We start from the raw sequence: 20,590 nt of genomic DNA on the forward strand, positions 1-20,590 counted from the left end.
TGGACATTGCATAATCTTTGTAAATGAATGTCATTCATTTCCAATATTCTGTGAAAAAGTGTCTGACCGTAAGGAAATATTACTTTGCTTGGAAATAGGTATGGGTTGGTGGCAGGAATGGCAATGCAGCCATAGAAAATATGCCTCAATAAACCTTGCCTGACCCATGCAAGCATGGAAAAGTGGACATTAAAACAACAATGATGATGATGAATGAAATGAGAAATAAGGAAAGCTTCTAACAATGCAGAAAGTTTAAAAAGGCTTTATATTTCAGGCACAGAGGCCTGTATTCAGAAGAATACAGTCAAAGAAATAAGTATTTACATAAAGCCAGCCATTTTGGATAGTCTGGTGTTTGAGTTATCAGCAGCAGCAACTCCCCATATGTTGGTGTAGGAGTTAGCAACAGTAACTCCCCAGCTGTTTGGTGTAGTCAGTGTCAAAGAGGTCTTGTTGGGGACGGTATGATGATGTCACTCTGAATTGATACCTTTTTTTTAATCCCCATCTTCTGAAAGGATGAAAGGCAGAGAGGACTTTGGCAAAACTGGGAATGCAGAGTGTTGGAACAAATATTTCGAGGTGTTCTGTCCAACATTCTAACAATCCTGTCAGTTCACAGTTTTAAGCAAGATTCTCGAAATGCATGAGATTTCTGCTGATGTATGATAGGTTGTTGGGGATTCACTACAATATATCCCTGGTGGAGAGAGAGATCCATATTTCTGATAAAACAAACTGACTACCTGGTAAAGCAGATGTATTTATTCTGCACATCTGTAATTTTCTCATATGTATATAAAATAAGTTAAAATATTGCTTGACACCCACTGTAATTCAATTCAATGTCATTGCATGCAATATAATATATTTGAGTTGCAGTAAAGCCAAGAAAACTGTCTGGATTATTTAAATAGAATTTTCCAGTATATTTCATCAGTTCTATACTATCTCTGATTGGTCATAAGTCAGTCAACATACATATCAAGCTTCTTGCTCGATTGTAACATATTGCACTTTGTTGTTGTTTAGCTCTGGATTAGCTCAGATCAAGATGACTTATGATCAAAGCCAATCCAGCTGTGGCCATCCCATACCATCTTTTTCGTATGTGCTAAGAACCCAGGACCACTTTATCCAACATATCTTTGTCTTAGGTGCGAGGGATATTAGGCTGTTACTTCTAGCATATCAAGCTGCCACATGGAAGCTCCCTATCATTGTTTAGCTCTGGGTTAGCTCAGATCAAGATGACTTATGATCAAAGCCAATCCAGCTGTGACCATCCCATACCATCTTTTTCCTATGCGCTAAGAAACCAGGACTACATTATCCAACATATCTTTGTGAGGGATATTTGGCTGTTATTTCTAGCATATCAAGCTGCCACATTAAAGCTCCCTATCATGGTTGTTTAGCTCTGGGTTAGCTCAGATCAAGCTGACTTTTGATCAAAGTCAATCCAGCTGTGACCATCCCATCCCATCTCTTTCCTATGTGCTAAGAACCCAGGACCACATTATCCAACATATCTTTGTCTGAGGTGTGAGGGATAGTTGGCTGTTATTTCTAGCATATCAAGCTACCACATAGAAGCTCCCTATCATTGGTTCATGTTGCACTTGATATATGAGAATGGTGTGTCAAAGTCCCAGTTATTGCTTCGTTTCACTCTGGAGAATTAGCAGGGGAATACTTGCATCTGCTGTTTAATTCTTGAACAGAGTAACTGAAGCTTGGCAATCAAATATCCCTGCACATATAGTGTCTCGAGAAAGGATGTGTGTTCTTGATTTAGAATCTCAGCTCCTATTTCTTTGATTTATATAATACTAATGATAGTACTTGATATTGGATACAGCATAAATAATGACTAAATGTGTAAATAAATGATACAAGAAATTAGTTTTATAACTGCAGGAAATAGTAAATTTTCTTGTCGGTCATTCATCTTCTGGACTATCCTTTGTTGTTTAACAATATGTTACTAAACAGTTGCTATGGTTTGACAATTTTATTTTGTAAGCATCATTACAACTTGAGAATTTTATTTGTAAGCTAACCCTACTAGTGCTGGTGCCACAAAAAAAAAAAAAAAGAAGCTTTCTGTAAAACACAGTTAGCTGGAAGTAAAGAAAAGTTCTTTCTCACACAGGGCTGGTTTCCATGGCAAATATAAATTCCCTACTTGGATGGGATACTGGTCAGCTGCAGGATTATTAATTTCTGCCAGCTGAGTGAACTGGAGCAACGTGAAATGAAGTGCTTTGCTCAAGAACACAATGCGTCACCTGGTCCAGGAATTGAAACCACAATCTTACTATCACGAGTCCAATACCCTAACCACTAAGCCATTGTTAGACTGTCAGACAAAATGCTCAGCAGTATTTCTTCTAGTTTTTCACATTCTGAGTTCAAATTCTGCCAGAGTTTCTTTCCATCCCTTTGGGGTCGGTAAAACAAAGTATCAGTCAAGTACTAAAGCTGCTGCAATCAGCTTGCCTCCCCCTTGCACAAAATTGCTGGCCTTGATACCCTGCAACTGACCGGCATGCCATTCTGGGGGAATGTTGTGATGGGTCTCAGTCACTTATGCTCCATGGAAACAAGGTTACTGATCTTATGAATCCTGGGGCTTGAGAAAAAAATAAATGGAAAAAAAAAAAAAAAACACTCTAAAGTGGTTAGTGTTAGGAAGGGCTGGTTCTAGAAACCATTCCATAACTGAGACTGGAACACAATGTGGTCCTCCAACTCATGCTGACATCGAAGGCTAATGTAAAATGCTGATGATGCAGTTGTAATCATCATCATCATCATCATCGTTTAACGCCCGCTTTCCATGCTAGCATGGGTTGGACAATTTGACTGAGGACTGGCGAACCAGATGGCTGCACCAGGCTCCAATCTAATCTGGCAGTTTCTACAGCTGGATGCCCTTCTTAATGCCAACCACTCCGAGAGTGTAGTGGGTGCTTTTACGTGCCACCGGCACATGGGCCAGTCTGGTGGTACTGGCAACGGCCATGCTCAAATGGTGTTTTTTATGTGCCACCTGCACAGGAGTCAGTCCAGCGGCACTGGCAATGACCTCGCTCGAATGTTTTGTTCACGTGCCAGTAAGGCGACGCTGGTAACGATCACGCTCAAATGGTGCTTTTTATGTGCCACCGGCATGGAAGCTAGACAGCTGCTCTTGCAATGATCCTGCTCGGATAGTGCTGTTAGCGCTCCACTGGCACGGGTGCCAGTCATCGAATTTGGTTCAATTTCGATTTCACTTGCCCCAGCAGGTCTTCGCAAGCAGAGTTTAGTGTAATATTTTTAAAAATTTAAGTTGATATATGGTTGTGTTGGTATGTTGTCATATTTAGAAAATAAATCTGTTTTTATTGTCTAGATCTGAACATTCCGAAAAAATTCCTCCTGTAGTTGTTGAGGTAATACCGTCCAAAGTTTCAACTGAACAAGCCTCTTCTGAATCAACTTTGACAGTGAGCAGTCCAGAGTCTACAGCAGACAGCACAAAACAAACAGAAGAAACAGAAGCAAGGTAAGCAACATTTATTTTATTGTTGTTACTTGGGGCAATGGTTGCTTGTGCTGGACCAACCATGCTCTTTGTCACACGCATGCACATGAAAATGAAGCCTTCATTAATGATCAAACAACTTGTTAAATGTTATGGGACATTGAAATTTTGATTTTAACTTATTTCTCTCTCTCTCTCTTCCTCCCCCACTCTCAAGAGGCCTTATTTGTTATGTTCTCTTTCTTTTCTCCCATCCTGTGCATCATTTTTCTCTCACTGTTCTCTCCTCTCATGCCTACCCACATGAACCCCCCCCCCCCCATGCCTTTCCCCCCTTCAATGACTCCAGATTTTGTGCCAACCTTCTTTGCTTCTACCTTTCTCATTCTCTTCTTCTTACACTGTTCATTCATACCTGTCCTTATAATGTAGGATAACCCTAGACGCACCCTATACCAGCCAGCTTATCACCTTTTTGCTCTGCCCCTTTCTTTCTCACTAACATCTGACTTCTATCATTTTTCATTTTCATTTTATCTAGTTTCAGCTCATGAGCTGTGGCCATGCTGGGGCACCTTCCTCTGTTACGCTTTTCACTACCATCCTCTCACAACTATAAATCTGTTCCTCTCATTGTATTTATCCCCTCTTCTCACCCTGTCTAGAATCATCTCACCCTCTCTCTTCTATCCTCCTTTACTTGTAGACACCACTTTAAGCCTCTAACAAGTCTTGCAAATTATAAGGCAACCAGGAAAAAAGCAGCCAGTACACTCTGTAAAGTGGTTGGCATCAGGAAGGTCATCTGATGGAATTCTGCTTTAAGTACCCCGATATAAGCCCTCGTAACTCAGTTTTTGGAATTTTCAGGAAAGTTTTGCAAATTTGTGTTTTACACATAGGAATTCATATGATTATGCAAAAACAAAACAAAAAAAAATTTGGTGCATGATTTAAGGCCTATTTAGTTGTTATTTTTAGCACATCTCATTTGTTTGTCAGTTTGACATGTTGATGTCTTTCAATATCTTTCTCTTCATAAACACATTTATTGCTGGGATTTAGGCCAAAAATTTGAATTGCCTGTATTTTAAACTGTGATTTAAAAAGAAAAGTTTGAAAAATTAACCAAAAAATTTAAAAAATAAAATTTTTCAGAAATTATAAAAAAAAAAAAATTTTTTTTCATAGTTGTAAGAAATTCTCATGTAGAATACAAATTCACAAACACTTTTTGAAAATTCCAAGAAATAAAAAAATTATGAGGAGTTTATATGGCATGCTTAAAGCAGAATTCCGACAGGCATCTTGCTACAGAAACCATACCAAAAGAGACATTGGCGTATGATGCAGTCCTCTGACTCAGATCCTGTTGAACCGTCCCACTCATACCAACATAGAAGATGAACTTTAAATACTAGTGATGAGATATATATATGTCTATATATATATATATATATATATATACACACACACATGCACGCACGCACGCACACACACACATACACATCACCTGGTAAAGACAACTGACCTGCAAGAGCCCTGTGCTGGTGCCATGTAAAAAGCACTGATGCAAGTGCCGTGTAGAAGCACTTGTGTGGTGTCACGTAAAAGCACCCAACACACTCTGTAAAGTGGTTGGCGTTAGGAAAGGCATCCAGCCGTAGAAACCATGCCAAATCAGACTGGAGCCTGGAGCAGCTCCCCAGCTTGCCAGCTCAGGTCAAACCATTCAACCTATGCCAGCATGGACAATAGACATTTGATGATAATGATGATGACATCAGGCTTCTGGACAGTCTTCATCTACCAAATTCCATCAACAATATATTGGTCAGTCCAAGACTCTTGTACCAGCAGGTATAGAAAGGATTTTGCTATTTTGGATGGTACTATATTGCTGTAGCTTATCTCTTCACTAATGTGACTTTGAACTAGAAGTGGTACTGATTGTCAATTAATGAGATGAAAGGCAAACTTAGTACAGTGGGTTGTTGGGGTTTAGGTGAGGAGAAGAGAGAAAGGTTGCAATGGTTTTCCCATGCTGTCATGGGTTGAACAAAACTTATTGAGTCAGTATTCTGTGGGCAGATGTTCTTACTGATATTGATCTTTATTTGTTTTTTAAGTAAGGTGATTCCACTGGCCTGCAGATATTTGATTGGCACTCTGTTGGTTTCCAGTTGGTTTAATCAATGGAATGTCTTGTTTGTTAAATTCATGTGCAAGTAGCTAAGCACTCCACAGACACATGTACCCTTAACATAGCTCTCAGGGATATTCAGCGTGACACTCTCTGAGTGGTTGGCGTTAGGAAGGGCATCCAGCTGTAGAAACTCTGCCAAATCAGACTGGAGCCTGGTGTTGCCATCCGGTTTCACCAGTCCTCAGTCAAATTGTCCAACCCATGCTAGCATGGAAAGCGGACGTTAAACGATGATGATGATGATGATGATGATGACACAGAATGAGACAATACAGGTACTACTCATTTTTGCTAGTTGAGTGGACTGGAGCAACTTGAAATAAAGTGTCTTGCTAAAGGACAGAACTCACTATCTTGAATCAAACTCATGACTGGATGATTGAGAGCTGAATAGCCTAACCACTTAGCCACCTGCCTTTACATTGTTTATAGGAAACATAAACGTCTGTTACTATTTTTTGCCCATGTGGTGTCTATATGAAGAGAGACAGGAACACATATGCAGTTCCATACAGTTTCCATCTATTATGACTACAGTTTAGCAGATTTAACACCAGTCATTATGTTTCTCATTAATTAATGTTTCTGAAGACAACCGCATCTTTAATTTAGCCTATGTTTAAAAGTTGTGTGTAATATAATAAAGAGATGTCAACCAATAGGCTTGTTATGTTTCAGGTATGAGGAACTTCACCCTAATACAAAAGAAATTCCTGTAGAGACTGCTGAAAAAGATCCATCTTTTGCTGATACTTCAGTAAAATCTGATACAACTCAGACTGATAAAATTGAGAACAAGGATAGTTTGGAAAAGGGAGCAAATGAAGAAACAGCTGAAGAGTTTCCATCTTATTCAGAATGGACCAAAAAAGTTCTTGCAGAAGAAAAAAATAAGCAGGACGGTAAGAGTGATTATATTCATACACTATTTAGCTATAACTTTGAACTGTTATTTATTTTGAAATGCTTGAGTTTATATTAATGTGATACACAAGTACTTCATATTGGGTTCTGTTATGTTATTGTAGATCAGGGACAGACCAGCAGTAATTTGCCTCAGAAGCAGAAGATGCGTAACAACTATGCATCTGCCGACTGTGGGGCTAAAGTAGTGCTTGCCAATCCTGAAGCTGAAAATATTAAGTATATCCTGAATAGTAACCCTGATGAGTACATGATCAATCCCTGTCAGTCTAAGAAATGGTATGTGAAAATTTTAATGTTTTAACATTCACTTGCATTTTAACTTTCTTTTTCTGTACTCCTTGTTATTTCAGCTCTGTTTTTTTTTTGTTTTTTTTTTTTGTCCCCCCCCCCCATATTAAACTCCCAAGTATTATTATTATTATTCTTAAACCCTGGAAGACATGGGATGAGGTGGTGAAGCATGATCTTTGAATGTTGGGTCTCACAGAGATGACATGTGATCAAGACCTTTTGCAGTTTGCTGTGTTTGAGAAGACTCGTCGAGCCAAGTGAAATTATAGTCATGGCTAGTGCTGGTAACATGTAAAAGGCATCCAACCGTAGAAACCAAGCCAAATCAGACTGGAACCTAGTGTAGCTCTCCGGCTTACCAGTTCCAGTCAAAATGTCTAACCCAAACCAGCATGTAAAGCGGATGCTAAATGATGATAAACTGGTTCAGTGGATATCTTCCCATAACAAAATTATAATCACACATATCAGAACTTTACTACAAATCAGTTTTGCAAGGTTTTTTCCATCTGACTAATTACCTCACAAATCTGGGATTCACTAATCCAACAGCTTTGATGGTTTAGGACAGTAATATATTCACTTTTGTTTCTGCTGTAGCTTAGTAGAATTGTTCCACAAGACTAGCACTTTCGTCATAAAGAAGTTCAGTTACTCTGAACTTGATTTATGCTGATGCAAGTTTGTATCAGTATGAATAATATCACAATATCTTTTACTTGTTTTAGTCATTAGACTGTGGCCATGCTGGGGCACTGTGTTGAAGGGTTTTAGTTATTGAATCAACTCCAGTATTTATGTTGATTTAAAGTCTGGTATTTATTCTATATTCTCTTCTGCTGAACTGCTAAGTTAGAGGGACAAGTCAACACTGATTGTCAAGCAGGGGAGGAAGGCAAACACAGACACAAAGGCGCACACACATAAACATATGTTTGTGTGTGTGTTTATCAAGGGCTTCTACACAGTTTCCATCTACCAAATTCACTCTCAAGGCTTTGGTTGGCTGGGGTTATAGAAGACATTTCCCCCAGGGTGCTGTGCAGTGAGACTGAACCCAAAACCCAAAGTGAGCCGTGCATAGTTTTGCCATTTTTTACATTAAGGTTCACTGATTTGGAAAATCTGCTACTCTGGCCCCTGTCTTGTCCAAGCTTGCCAGATTAGTGAGGTTCAACTTGTATTAGTTTCTCTCTCAATATTTCAACATCTTATGTTCACTGGAAAAATCTATCTTCTGTAAGAGCATTTATCTTTTTAACAAGGCGCTATTACTACATGGAAAGCATCCAGAACTTTCTGTAAAGTAGTTGATGTTAGAAAGGGCATCCAGCCACCGAAACCATGCCAAAGCAAACATTGGAGCATGATACTCTCTTTGGCCTGGCCCATCAGATCTTGTCAGCCCTTCAGATCCTGTCAACCCATCTAATCCATGCCAGCACAGAACATAGGCTTTAAATGATGATGAATTTTCCAGTTTCATACCAGTCCCACTTGAATTTTCATGTAATATTTAAGCCTGTCTCTACAACGCCATTTTGAGTTTCCCTAGTACTATATTGCACTTAGCAGTTTATAACCTATATTAACCCTTTGGCATTTAAACTGGCCATATCCAGCCAAAATATTCTACTTGTTTTATGCTCCAACTGATCAGATCTTGTCTCTCACCCCAACCCTACAATATCATTCTAAAAATTAAGTTACTTCATCAAAATCACAAATCTAAAAGATAATTGCATGATTAATTGAAAACGATTTGAATAAATAAGCATTACTTTTGATAGAACAATGTGAATGCTAAAGGGCTAATATTAACTGTCTAACATAGCAAATGAAGCAATGTCACCATGCTGACTTGATTAGCCAGCTGCTGGAAGTGGCTAGCAGGTGTTCAAGTAATCCAAAAACATAAGTTAGAAATTTTTATAGTATTTTTATGATGTTATTTTCTATAGTATTTTTATAATGTTTTATAGTTCAATCATTTGAAATTGCCTGCTGTGTCCGACATCCATGTAATAGCAGCAGCTGTATTGGAATATTTGATCTCCAGTATAATTTGTCTGTGAGTGAGTGGAACAAAGTTAAGTATCTAAATAGTGTGCCAATGTAGCATAATCTGTCTGTGAGTGAGTGAAACAAAGTTAAGTATCTAAATAGTGGGGCAATGTAAATGTCAAACAATACAACTGTGAATTATATTTCTTTCAATATCTAGATTCATCATACCTTGATTAGCTACTGCACCATTACAAGTTAAACTGTTTCTATTAAAACTGATCTTCAGTAAAAAAAATGAATTGGCAAGTTGATCACAATAGGGTTAGACTCAAGGAAAAGACTTGTTCTATGCCATTATAGATAAGTGTATGCAAAGTTCAGACTTCTAAGGTTATTATTACTTCTGCCTTTTGCTAAGGCAGAGGTATTGTTTTCAGTTGTTTGTTTGTCTGTGGACAAGATATCTCTAAAACCACTGAATGGATTCAGATGAAACTTTCAGGAATGTTTGGCCTCGTGACTGGCATGAACTGATTAGATTTTGGAATCGATTTGGTACTGGACAAGGATTCTGGATTATTTGTTATATTTACTTTACATGAAGTATTACGAGATATTCTCATTTTAAAAATCATCTCCAACTAATTGTTGAGAGGACGTTGGTATTGCTTTGGCAGAGGTTTGCGCTCTCTGAGTGCTCGTTATTATTATTATTATTATTATTATTATTATTCTAAATATGTGTGACAGCCAACTGATTGAATTTTTCTTTAGGTGCAGACATGGCTTTTTGGTAAGAAGTTGGTTCCAGTATTTTGCATTATAGTCCTGTGAGTGGATCTGTTAAATGGAAACTGTAAGAAGCCTGTTGTGTGTATGTGTGTGTTTTACAGTCTCCTTGCCTAGACTTTGTGTGATAGTTGTAAACAAGTGTCATCACCATGCAAATGGTGTCCTTCATTTCTAACCTTCCATGAAAGCATGTCTGATTATGAGGAAATATTAACTTACTTGGAAACAGATGCAGGTTAGCAACAGGAAGTGTATCCAGTTGCAGAAAATCCATCTCAACAAATTCTGTCCAACCCATACAAGTATGGAAAAGTGGACATTATAATGATGATGATGATACACATTAAAGGATGAACTCTTTTGACAAACAGTGAGATAATATCCATATTTGTGGCAACCTAGACCATATGATCTACAATTGCTTTCTCAAAATTTCAATGGAAGATTAACAGCAAAACACTTGTCAAATATACAATCCTTCTGCTTTACAATAATAAAGTGTACTTACACATGGTACTTATCTACATTTATGTTTTTTTACCTAAAATACTACCCAGTACCAGTGGCAGGATGCAAGTTCATTTCAACCAGAAAACTGACACTCTATTGACTTACTCAACTTTCAATCTTATACAATACAGTGTTTGTTTGTTGTTGTTGTTTGTTTTGTCTTTTTTTTAAAATAAGGTGGCCAACTAGTTGAATCCTTAGTGTGTCATTGGACAAAATAACAGCAGTTCTTCTGGCATGTTACATTTGAAAGTTCAAATCCTGCCTCCCAGGGTCAATAAAATAAAGTACCAGTCAAGTAATTGGGTTGCCCCTTCCCTCAAAATTGCTAGCCTTGTACTAATATTAGAAAGAATGATTTATTTGAAAGGGCCAAATGATGTTCAGGAAGCTCATTATTTTTTTGTGAACTACAAATGGTTTCTCTCACACTGCAGAGAGTAAAGTGTATGAAGCATGTGTGATGATACATGGTAATGAAATAGGACTATTTTAATGCAGATCTACAAAAGCTAGAGTCAAATAGGTTGGGTATGATTTGTTAGATGTATAATGGGGTACACGGTGAATATGCACCAAGACATGGGTGCTGGAATCTTGCTGGAATGTAAGTAGGATGACAGGTATTCACTTTGATATAAGTTGTAATTAAAACAAAACTAGACAAGACATTATGTACCTGTCTCTTTGGTGGCTCCATCCTATCTGTGTTGTTATATGCAAGTAAGGTGTGGACTACTTCAAAAAGGGAAGAACATCATTTGGCTAGGAAGATCATTGCAAGAGCTTATCTGAAATGAGGTCATTTGAAAATGGAGCAGAGTGAACGACAGGATTGCAGAATACTGAAAGCAAAAGCTTGCAAGGTTCATAGACATCAGGGAGACCTATACAGCTGCTGAGTGGTATCCAAGATACCAGAAAAGACCATATTGAAGGCCTCTACAATAATGAGAAGGTAATTTAATTAAACAATTCAGGCCCCGATGGAAACGAAGTGTGCAATCAAAGAAGAACTGGAAGCCTATTGTAATGAGTGATGTGCAACAACATCCAATAGTTCAGTCAATACAGGTTACAATGTTAATGCTCTTAAAAAGGAAGAGCATGAGTGAACTGAGAGGGATTCGACATTTAAAAATTGTGATATTTAATAACAGTAATGTATTTTTTGTTGTCTTTCCAGGTTCATTGTTGAGTTATGTGAATCCATACAAATAAAGAATATTGAAACAGCCAGTCTAGAATTGTTTTCATCCCGTCCAAAGACCTTCCGAATCTCAGTTAGTGATAGGTAGGTATTCGAGCTTGGTTATCATTTTGGAACAATACGCACGCACTCATCATTTTGGAACAATATGCACTCTCTCTCTCTCTCTTTCTCTCTCTCTCTCTCTCTCTCTCTCTCTCTCTTTCTCTCTCTCTCTCTCGTTGACATATACATACTTGATAATGTACTTTATACTCATTGATACATATATGGATACACTCACTGACATACACTCTTAATCACGCACACTAGTAGTTGTAATAGGAGTAGGAGGAGGAGGAGGAGGTTGGCAGAATCCATAAAAGTATTGGTTAGAATGCATTTTGGTATTTCATTACAGCTCTTTAATTTCCGAATTCAAACCTCACTACAGTCAGCATTGCTTTGCCTTTTATCTCACAGGACATCAATCAAATATTAGGATTGATCTAATTGACTATAATATCCCCTCCTCAAAATTAAATATTGTGCCACTGTTAAAGATCAACTATAATTATAATAGTAAATATCTTTCCTGTTGGTCTGTATTTTGGGATAAAGGGATTGGAGAAGTTCAGGAAGTTATAAGTTCTGTTCTAAACAAAGGGGTTTCTGTATGTACCATATTTCAACAGTGGTATTTCAAGTACTTTTTTCCTTTCTATGTGCCCACTACTTTAGTTTTGAAGCCTTTAATGATGCTGGTAATGTCGGGTGTACTTCTCAAGTTCATTTTTACTCAGTGGTCTGTTGTTGTCTCGGTGGTCTTGTGGGTAAAGGCATATGTAGACACCAATAACATCCTGGGCAGGGTTCAATATCACCCAGGGCCTGCACTAAGGGGTCTTATGAAAATTTTTGTCCAACCCATGCTAGCATGGAAAGTGGACATTAAACGATGATGATGATTATAAAGATCTCGCAGAATTTGTGGTGCTATAAGAATGTTTCTTTATTTGAGAAGAAGACTTTAACATTCATACCTACATAGTGGATAAAATCTGTTCCTCTTTCAGTTGTTTATTGAATGGCCAACTCGTTGTTTAGACTCAGGTCAGTCCTGAACCAGCAAATCTTTGATTAAAAACATCCTAGTTCTGATCATCTTGTATTTTATTCAGCCATGGTTTAGCTAGAACTACATGATCCCGTGTGTCTTTTTTTTTTTTTTCCTGCAAATGGCATCTGTGCTGGTGGCATGTAAAAGCACCCATTACACTTTCAAAGTGGTTGGTGTAAGGAAGGGCATTCAGCCATAGAAAACCATGCCAAGTCAACCTGGAGTCTGGTGCAGCCTTCCAGCGTGCCAGCCTGGTCAAACCTTCCAACCCATGCCAGCATGGACAACAGACGTTAAATGATGATGATAATGAGTAGGTTGTGATTTGAAGGAGATTTGGTTGTTATTTTTAGTTAGTTGAATGACCACATAAATGATCCCTCACCTTGGTGATTTGGATGGGTGTAGAATCTTTAAGTCTGAAATACCTAGATTTGAGCACCTCCTTAGAGTACTTTTGGCTATAATAACTGTTATCAACCAAATGCAGCAACCAAATCTCCTTCAAATTACTTCCTACTGTCTTGAGAAGAACCCCCCTTAAAAACATAGGACAGGCTAGATGATGTAGTCTTAGATATAAATTTCCCCCCAAAGTAGAATGGTCATGGCTGGAATGCATTTCAGTGATAGGCCTATTTAATCAGAGCTGACTTATGGCTAACTAACAGTAACAACAAACAGCAACTGCTTCTGGTCATTAGCTATTGCCAGATTCCACTTTAGTGATTTAATAATGTATAGAAAATACTGCTAAAGTGACTGAATGTCATTTCCCGTTGTCGACTTGTTTTCAAGTAAGGTAATATTTCCTCATGGCTGAACGTGTTTTCACGGAAGATTGAAAATGAACAACCTTATTTGTAAGACAGTTATGCTCATTTACAACTATTGGCTGGTTCAAAGACACACATATACACAATACACACATGCACACATACATATATATTTATATATATATATATATATATATATATATATATATATATATATGTACATCAATATTACAAAGCTTAAAAGCAGCAACTTGGCAGAATCATTAGCAACTCCAGGCAAAATGTTTGGTGGCATTTTGTCTCTCTTTACATTCTGAGCTCAAATTCGACCGAGGTCAACTTTGCCCTTCATCTTTTAAGGATCAATAAAATAAGTACCAGTTGAGTACTGAGGTTGATGTAATCAAACTATCCCCTCCTCTGAACGCACTGGCCTTGTGCCAAAATTTGAAATCAATATTATGAAACTTAGGTGGCCTCTGCAGAGAGAATGGGTACTACTTGTATTTCTCAAATTAAATGATAAGCAAAAATGTTAGTCAGGTATTCAAATCTTTCCTTTGGAATTAGGTTGTCTTCTTCAGCTAAGTATGTAATTTTATCTGTCTTGGTTACTCAGCTTTATGTTGTGATATTTATTAATAAAGGTTTTTGACTGTGAAGCTCTTTTATTTTTCCAAATATTCTTGTAAATATTCAGATTTAGAACTAGCACCAAGTAGTTCCATGTTAAAATAGGCAAAAAAATAAAAACTATAAAAAGCAAACAAAATAATTATCTATGCTGTTTGTGATAGCTTTATTTTAAACTAGAACACTGTTTAGTAATAAAGCAACTTAGTTAATGTTGAATTGTAAACTGATATCGAATTTATTTTGGTTTATACTTTCAGATACCCCATTAAAGAGTGGCAGCTATTAGGTACATTTGAATCAACTGAAGAACGAACAATTCATAAGTATCAAATAACGGAGGAAAATTATTCCAAATTTGTCAAGGTAGACATACTTGATCACTATGGCGAGGAGCATTTTTGTCCTCTCACTCTTTTCCGGTAAGTTCCAAGTTTATTCTTTGATTCTCTTACTTGTTTCAGTCATTGGATTGGCCTTGCTCAGTCACTGCCTTCAAGAGTTTTCAGTATCAACTTCATTCATTTGTTTTAACATCTATTTTTCCATACTAGCATGGGTTGGATGAAGACTTATTTGAGGTTAGTGTTTTATGGCTGGATGGTCTTTCTTTCATACACTCCCATGCTGGTGGCATGTAAAAAGCACCATTCAAACATAGTCAATGCCAGGTCTGCCTGACTGGCTCCCATGCCAGTAGCATGTAAAATGCACCATCTGAACGTGGCCGATGCCAGTGCCCCCTGACTGGCTCCTGTGTCGGTGGCACATAAAAAGCACCCACTACATTCTCAAAGTGGTTGGCGTTAGGAAGGGCATCCAGCTGTAGAAACATCGCCAGATCAGGTTGGAACCTGGTGCAGCCACTGGCTCTCCAGACCTCAGTGAAACCGTCCAATCCATGCCAGCATGGAAAACAGACATTAAATGATGATGATGATGATGATGATGATGCAGGATCACTTCTCAGTTCCACATATCAAGCACCCATGCTAGTACCATGAAATAGCACTGGTGCTGGTGCCATGTTGAAAGCACCCAGTACTAAAGTGGTTGGCATAAGGAAGGACATCCAACTGTCGAAACCATTCCAAAATAGACAATTGGAGCCTGGTGCAGTTCTCCAGCTGGCCAGCTCTTGTCAAACTGTCCAACCCATATCAGCATGGAAAGTGGGTGTTAAATGGTGATGAGGATATCTTAAAAAGCTTTTGCACCTTGCATATCCTAATGATCTTGTATCTTCAAATTAGCATTTATGTAGGAATTGTTTTGGCATCATGTGATGGTGGTAAATGAGTTTGGCTGTCATACAATCAAGTAGTCATATAACTGATGTCTGTAAGGAAATCAGGTAAAATTTAATGTCCAGGTTAATTGTTTAGTCCCCAATCTCAACCATTTTCAAGCACATCTATGAACAAAAGCATTCTAGAACCCTCTTATTACCATCAACATTTTATTTATTTATTTATAAAGCAATTGGTAAATAAACAATCATCCAACTCCTTGCCCTTTCCCTTCTCCATGAGGTAGTGATAGCTATTCCAAAAGTCCACCAGCCAACTATCACAACCTGTCTTGCGAATGTAATAGTTTATTTACTAATCCTTTAGTAAAAAGTATTGACTGTCAATAATACAAATGTACCACATTCTTAATTTGATTATACTAGTATTTCTTACAGGAGGAAGGAAAGGCTACAAAGACTGAAAAGCAGGGAACAATTTGTCGTGTTTCCAGTCTTCCATGAAAAACATGTCTGGCCATGGAGAAACATTACTTTGTTTGGAAACAGATGAGGGTTGGTGACTGGGAAGACATCGAGCCATAGAAAATTTGCTTCAAAAAATTCCATCTGACTCATGCAAGCATGGAAAAATGGATGTTAAAGGAGGATGATAGTGATGAAGTTATTTCTGCAATAGAGAATTGCTATATGATTACTCAACCTGTTAGAAATAACAGCCAAATCTTCTTCAAATCACATTCTACCATATTGAATGAGTAAAGGACCACATAAGTAATCAAGTCCTACACATCCCTAAAGAGATGGCATTTCCAGTAGTTTTGAAACTGCTGAATATACCAACAACTAAAAAAAGTAAATAGATAGCTAACTTTTTGCTCCTTCTCCCTATATTAATGAACAGACAAAATAATTTGCATCCATAGAAATCTGTATTATTTATCATTGTGTTGGACATGTTAAAAATGGTTTAAAGCCATCGTACTTTATTAAACATGACAAATTGTTCCCTGCTTTTCAGTCTTCATAGCCTCTCCTTCCTCCTGTAAGAAATACTAGTATAATCAAATTAAGAATGTGGTACATTCGTATTATTGACAGTCAATACTTTTTACTAAAGGATTAGTAAATAAACTATTACACTCGCAAGACAGGTTGTGATAGTTGGTTGGTGGACTTTTGGAATAGCTATCACTACCTCATGGAGAAGGAAAAGGGCAAAGTTTATTTACCAATCATTTTATAAATAAATTTTTTTAAAATGTTGATGGTAATAAGAGGGTACTAGAATGCTCTTGTTCATAGATGTGCTTGAAAATGGTTGAGATTGGGAACTAAACAGTTAACCTGGATATTAAATTTTACCTGATTTCCTTACAAACACCAGTTATATGGACTATTTGATTAATCTGGCTAATTTTACTGAAAGCTGTTAAATTGGTGACTCTTTCTATAAATACTGTTTATGTTCATTTGAACAATAAGAATTAATGGGAATTTTTTTTTTTTAAGACATTGGCAATTAAATGTTTATGACACAATTTAAAAAGGCTTTTGATGTATACAAGTTTTTATGTGCCATTACAAAGTATAAAAGCTTTTGTTGCTTAAATTATCTTGTACAGCATTAATGTGTACAAATTGTTTTTTTACAACTGAATGTTTCAATTTTCAAACATGAAATAGGTGAACTTAAATGCTGTGTGTTTGAGAAACTTACTTCCCAATCATATCGTCTTGGGTTCAGTCTCACTGTGTGGTACCTTGAATAAGTGGTTTCTACTAGAGACCCAACCAAAGTCTTGTGAATGTATTTGGTACACAGAAACTAAAAGAAGCCCATTTTGTGTGCATGCTCACTTGCTCTTATCTAGAAATCATGTGATAGATGTAAATGAGCATCATTGTCATACAAGTGAGGTGGTTTGTTTCCAATCTTCTGTGAAAAACATGTCCAACTATGGGGAAATATTGCTTTGCTTGGAAATGGGTGAAGGTTGGCAACAAGAAGGGCCACAGAAAACTTACCCCTGCAAGTGTTGGAAAGGGGACATTAAATGATGATGATGATTTATTGTTTAACATTTCTTTGTTTCATTTTATTTTTTATTTATGGTATTTTTCAGGGTTTTTGGTTTCACTATTGAAGAAGATATGGAAAGTGATGTTAACCAGCATGACGATCTCGGTAAGGCTAATTAAACTATTTTTATTTACTGTATTTGATGGCATAAACAATGCACAGGCATATTAGATGCACCCCAATTTCTGTAGTATATATTCAGGGAAAAGGTTTTGATGCATTAAAGCTTGTAATATAAGCCTAAGTTCACATATAGGACCTGGGGTGATTTTTGCTACATAATTTTTGAAAAAAAGTGCATATTATTTGCCATTTACAGTATTTCTTTTAAAATTTGTTTTAGTCAAGAGGAAAGGATGGTCCTTTGAGCTTGTCAGATTCTGTTGTAAATATATTTGGATTTTGAAAGAAGCAGTACGAGTTTTTCTATAGCTATAAAAACATTTATTACATTCACTAAAAACTCTATTGAATTTCCAATCCTCTCAGTGAAATGTTTAGATAAAAAGTCTATAGAAATGATTGCGTCAAAACAATTGTGTGTGTGTGTACGTTTATGTGCAGTTGTTTGCATTTACAGAAATGTTGTTGTTATCATGTTGCAATATATTGAACTTGTTCTTTTGTTAATGGATTCTAATTCACCTTTTATATTTCAGATGATGATGTACAAGATGAACCTCCAGTAAATTTATTTGCTAGTGCCAAAGGTGTGGATGCTTTACCTCATTCAGTCATTTCTCTCTCTCTCTCTCTCTCTCTCTCTCTCTCTCTCTCTCTCTCCACCTACCCTTTCCAATTTCTCTCTCCACCTACTCATTCCATTTTCTCTCTCTCCTACTCTCTCAACACCATCCCTCTTTCTCTCCCCCTCCTTTGATAATCTGCTGTGCTAGGTTGAGCAATGGAAATTTCTTCTCCTATTCTTTCTAATAAATAATCAAAAGATGCAAAATGCATAGACATGTTTGCATGTTCGTACAGATTAATCGTCATAAACATAAATGCATATGCATACTTGATTTCTTCCATTTCTGGCTTCCACTTCCAGAGTATTTAACTTATATTTAATAACTCTGTGTGTGTGTGTGTTATAATAGAATGCCAAATTTCATCATCATCATCATCCAGTGTTTTGTCCCCGGTAACGAGGATGGCTGGATCTACCTCAATGCCATAGCAACTTTACCCAGTTTTGGGCATCCTTCTTTTTCAAACCAACCCTCCCAATCTCCTCCTCCACTTTTTCCTCGGTCTACCTCACTTTCACGCTCTATTTACCTCAGACACAATCGCCCTCCTCAGAACATGCCCTTCATCCCTTCTCAACACATGCCCACACCACCTCACACTGTCTTTTCCTTTGTCTGTCTCCAGACACAGTTTTAAGGTTGGTGAAGCATGTACTGACAACCGGCAATGAACAGGCTACTAAAGAGAATGCAGACGGCAGTCACACTGGTCATCCTGAAGAAAATAAATCCAACGCAACATCTCAGAAGATCAAGACTCCTAATGTCACTATTCCATGTCAAGGTAATTAATTCCTTTGTCACATTTATTCCATGTCAGAATCCTTCTTCCATCTTACTGCCGTTCTAAAACAAACCTGCAATGTTTATTGCTTTGTATCAGAGTGGAATTCTTTTCCCTTTCAAAGGGGTGCTGAAAAGTTCCTGGCTCTGGTTAAAAGAAAATACAGGAGGATCAGTTGATTATTATCTTATTCAACATATTCCCCTCTCAGATCCACACACTTATTGCTGCAGCAGTCCTCCAGTTTTTCTAAGCCCTGTAAAAGAACTCAGAAGTTAGGCCTCCAGCCAGGCCTTTCGCAACACCCTTAAAGCCAGGAACTTTTCAGCACTCCCTCATATGCACACACACACATGCAGGGTGCCGAAAAGTTCCTGGCTGTAAAAAAACTCGGTGGGTTGGGTCTCCAACAGGAATTTCACAATACCCTTAAAGCCAGGAACTTTTCAGCACTCCTTCATATATATTTACTGAAATATTGAGCTTTCATAATTTTCAGTTTTGTACTCTAGTAGTCTTTCAATTTCAGTTAACTACTGTTCTGTCCTCTCCACATGTACTTCTTCTCTGTACTCCTTGATTACTTCAGCTGAACCTGCCCTGTTCCAAGCTTTGAGACCAAGTCCTTGATTCTGAGTATATCTCAATGTGTTGCTGCTTATCACAGCAATCCATGAGTCATGGTTTCTTTCCCTTCTCTTCCACAAATCTTGAAAACCCCTTTAAAAAATGGTCTCATGTACTGCCCTTCCTCCACTGATAGAGCCATAAAAAAATGTTCTTTAACCCTTTAGTATTCAGATTTTTCTGTCAAATGAAATGCTATTTTTATTCACATTGTTTTGAATTAACCATGCATTATCTTGTAGCTTGGAGATTTCAAAGATGTGATTGTTTATTTTTAGAATGACATTGTAGGGTATGTTTGAGAGGCCAGATCTGGCCAGTTTGAACATGGAACAAGTAGAATATTTGGGTCAGATTTGAGTGCTAAAGGATTGAAAGAGAAGGGGGGGGGGGAAGCAAAAGCATTCAACTGAACTGCACTGTTGACAGTGAATATTCAGTCTTGTCCTGGTATTGTAGAAGTCATAGCATTTTCTTTTCGACAACTACATGAAAATAAAAGGAATTATTGGTTAGGAGAATCAACTATATTTTTGTCTTTTGAAGCAGTTTCATTCAGGCAAGTATCTTCTGTATTTACAGAAAATTGTTTAAACGGTACCCAAAAGAACGCCACCAACACCACCTCCACCAATAGCACACAGCTGCCGTGTGTACCACAAGTAAGGTCAGTCCTTTGACAAGTCACCAATTTCTCATTTCTTTTGAATTTGATTTTGCAATTTTTTTAAATACTTTTTATCCTTTACTTGTTTCAGTCATAGACTGCGGCCATGCTAGGGCACTGTCTTGAAGGGTTCAGTCGAGCAGTACTTATTTTTTTAAGTTTGGTACTTATTCTATCGATTTCTTTCATTAAACTGCTAAGTAATGGTGGTGTAAACGATCCGATGCCAGTTGTCGAGTGGTGGCAGTGGGGTGGGAACACACACACACACACACACACACACCATCAACGTCACCGTTTAACGTCCGCTTTCCATGCTAGCATGGGTTGGACGATTTGACTGAGGACTGGTGAAACCGGATGGCAACACCAGGCTCCAATCTGAATTTGGCAATGTTTCTACAGCTGGATGCCCTTCCTAACGCCAACCACTCAGAGAGTG

At 37.6% G+C, this 20,590-nt stretch overlaps 1 protein-coding gene across 6 annotated transcripts in view; it reads left to right on the forward strand.

Moving 5' to 3' along the window:
- Positions 1-20,590, forward strand: part of LOC106871492 (SUN domain-containing ossification factor) — a 121,308-nt gene that overhangs the window by 84,914 nt on the left and 15,804 nt on the right. For all 6 annotated transcript variants that reach the window (XM_089359137.1, XM_089359141.1, XM_089359138.1 and 3 more), the window contains 9 exons: positions 3,404-3,556; positions 6,420-6,643; positions 6,770-6,944; positions 11,455-11,562; positions 14,247-14,408; positions 17,362-17,423; positions 17,978-18,028; positions 18,696-18,854; positions 20,064-20,148. In XM_089359137.1, coding sequence (XP_089215263.1) covers positions 3,404-3,556; positions 6,420-6,643; positions 6,770-6,944; positions 11,455-11,562; positions 14,247-14,408; positions 17,362-17,423; positions 17,978-18,028; positions 18,696-18,854; positions 20,064-20,148 — 1,179 coding nt within the window. The remainder of the gene's footprint in view (positions 1-3,403; positions 3,557-6,419; positions 6,644-6,769; positions 6,945-11,454; positions 11,563-14,246; positions 14,409-17,361; positions 17,424-17,977; positions 18,029-18,695; positions 18,855-20,063; positions 20,149-20,590) is intronic.

Source organism: Octopus bimaculoides, chromosome 1 (assembly GCF_046866305.1).
Source record: "Octopus bimaculoides isolate indiv1 chromosome 1, ASM4686630v1, whole genome shotgun sequence".
Taxonomy (NCBI): Eukaryota; Metazoa; Mollusca; class Cephalopoda; order Octopoda; family Octopodidae; genus Octopus; species Octopus bimaculoides.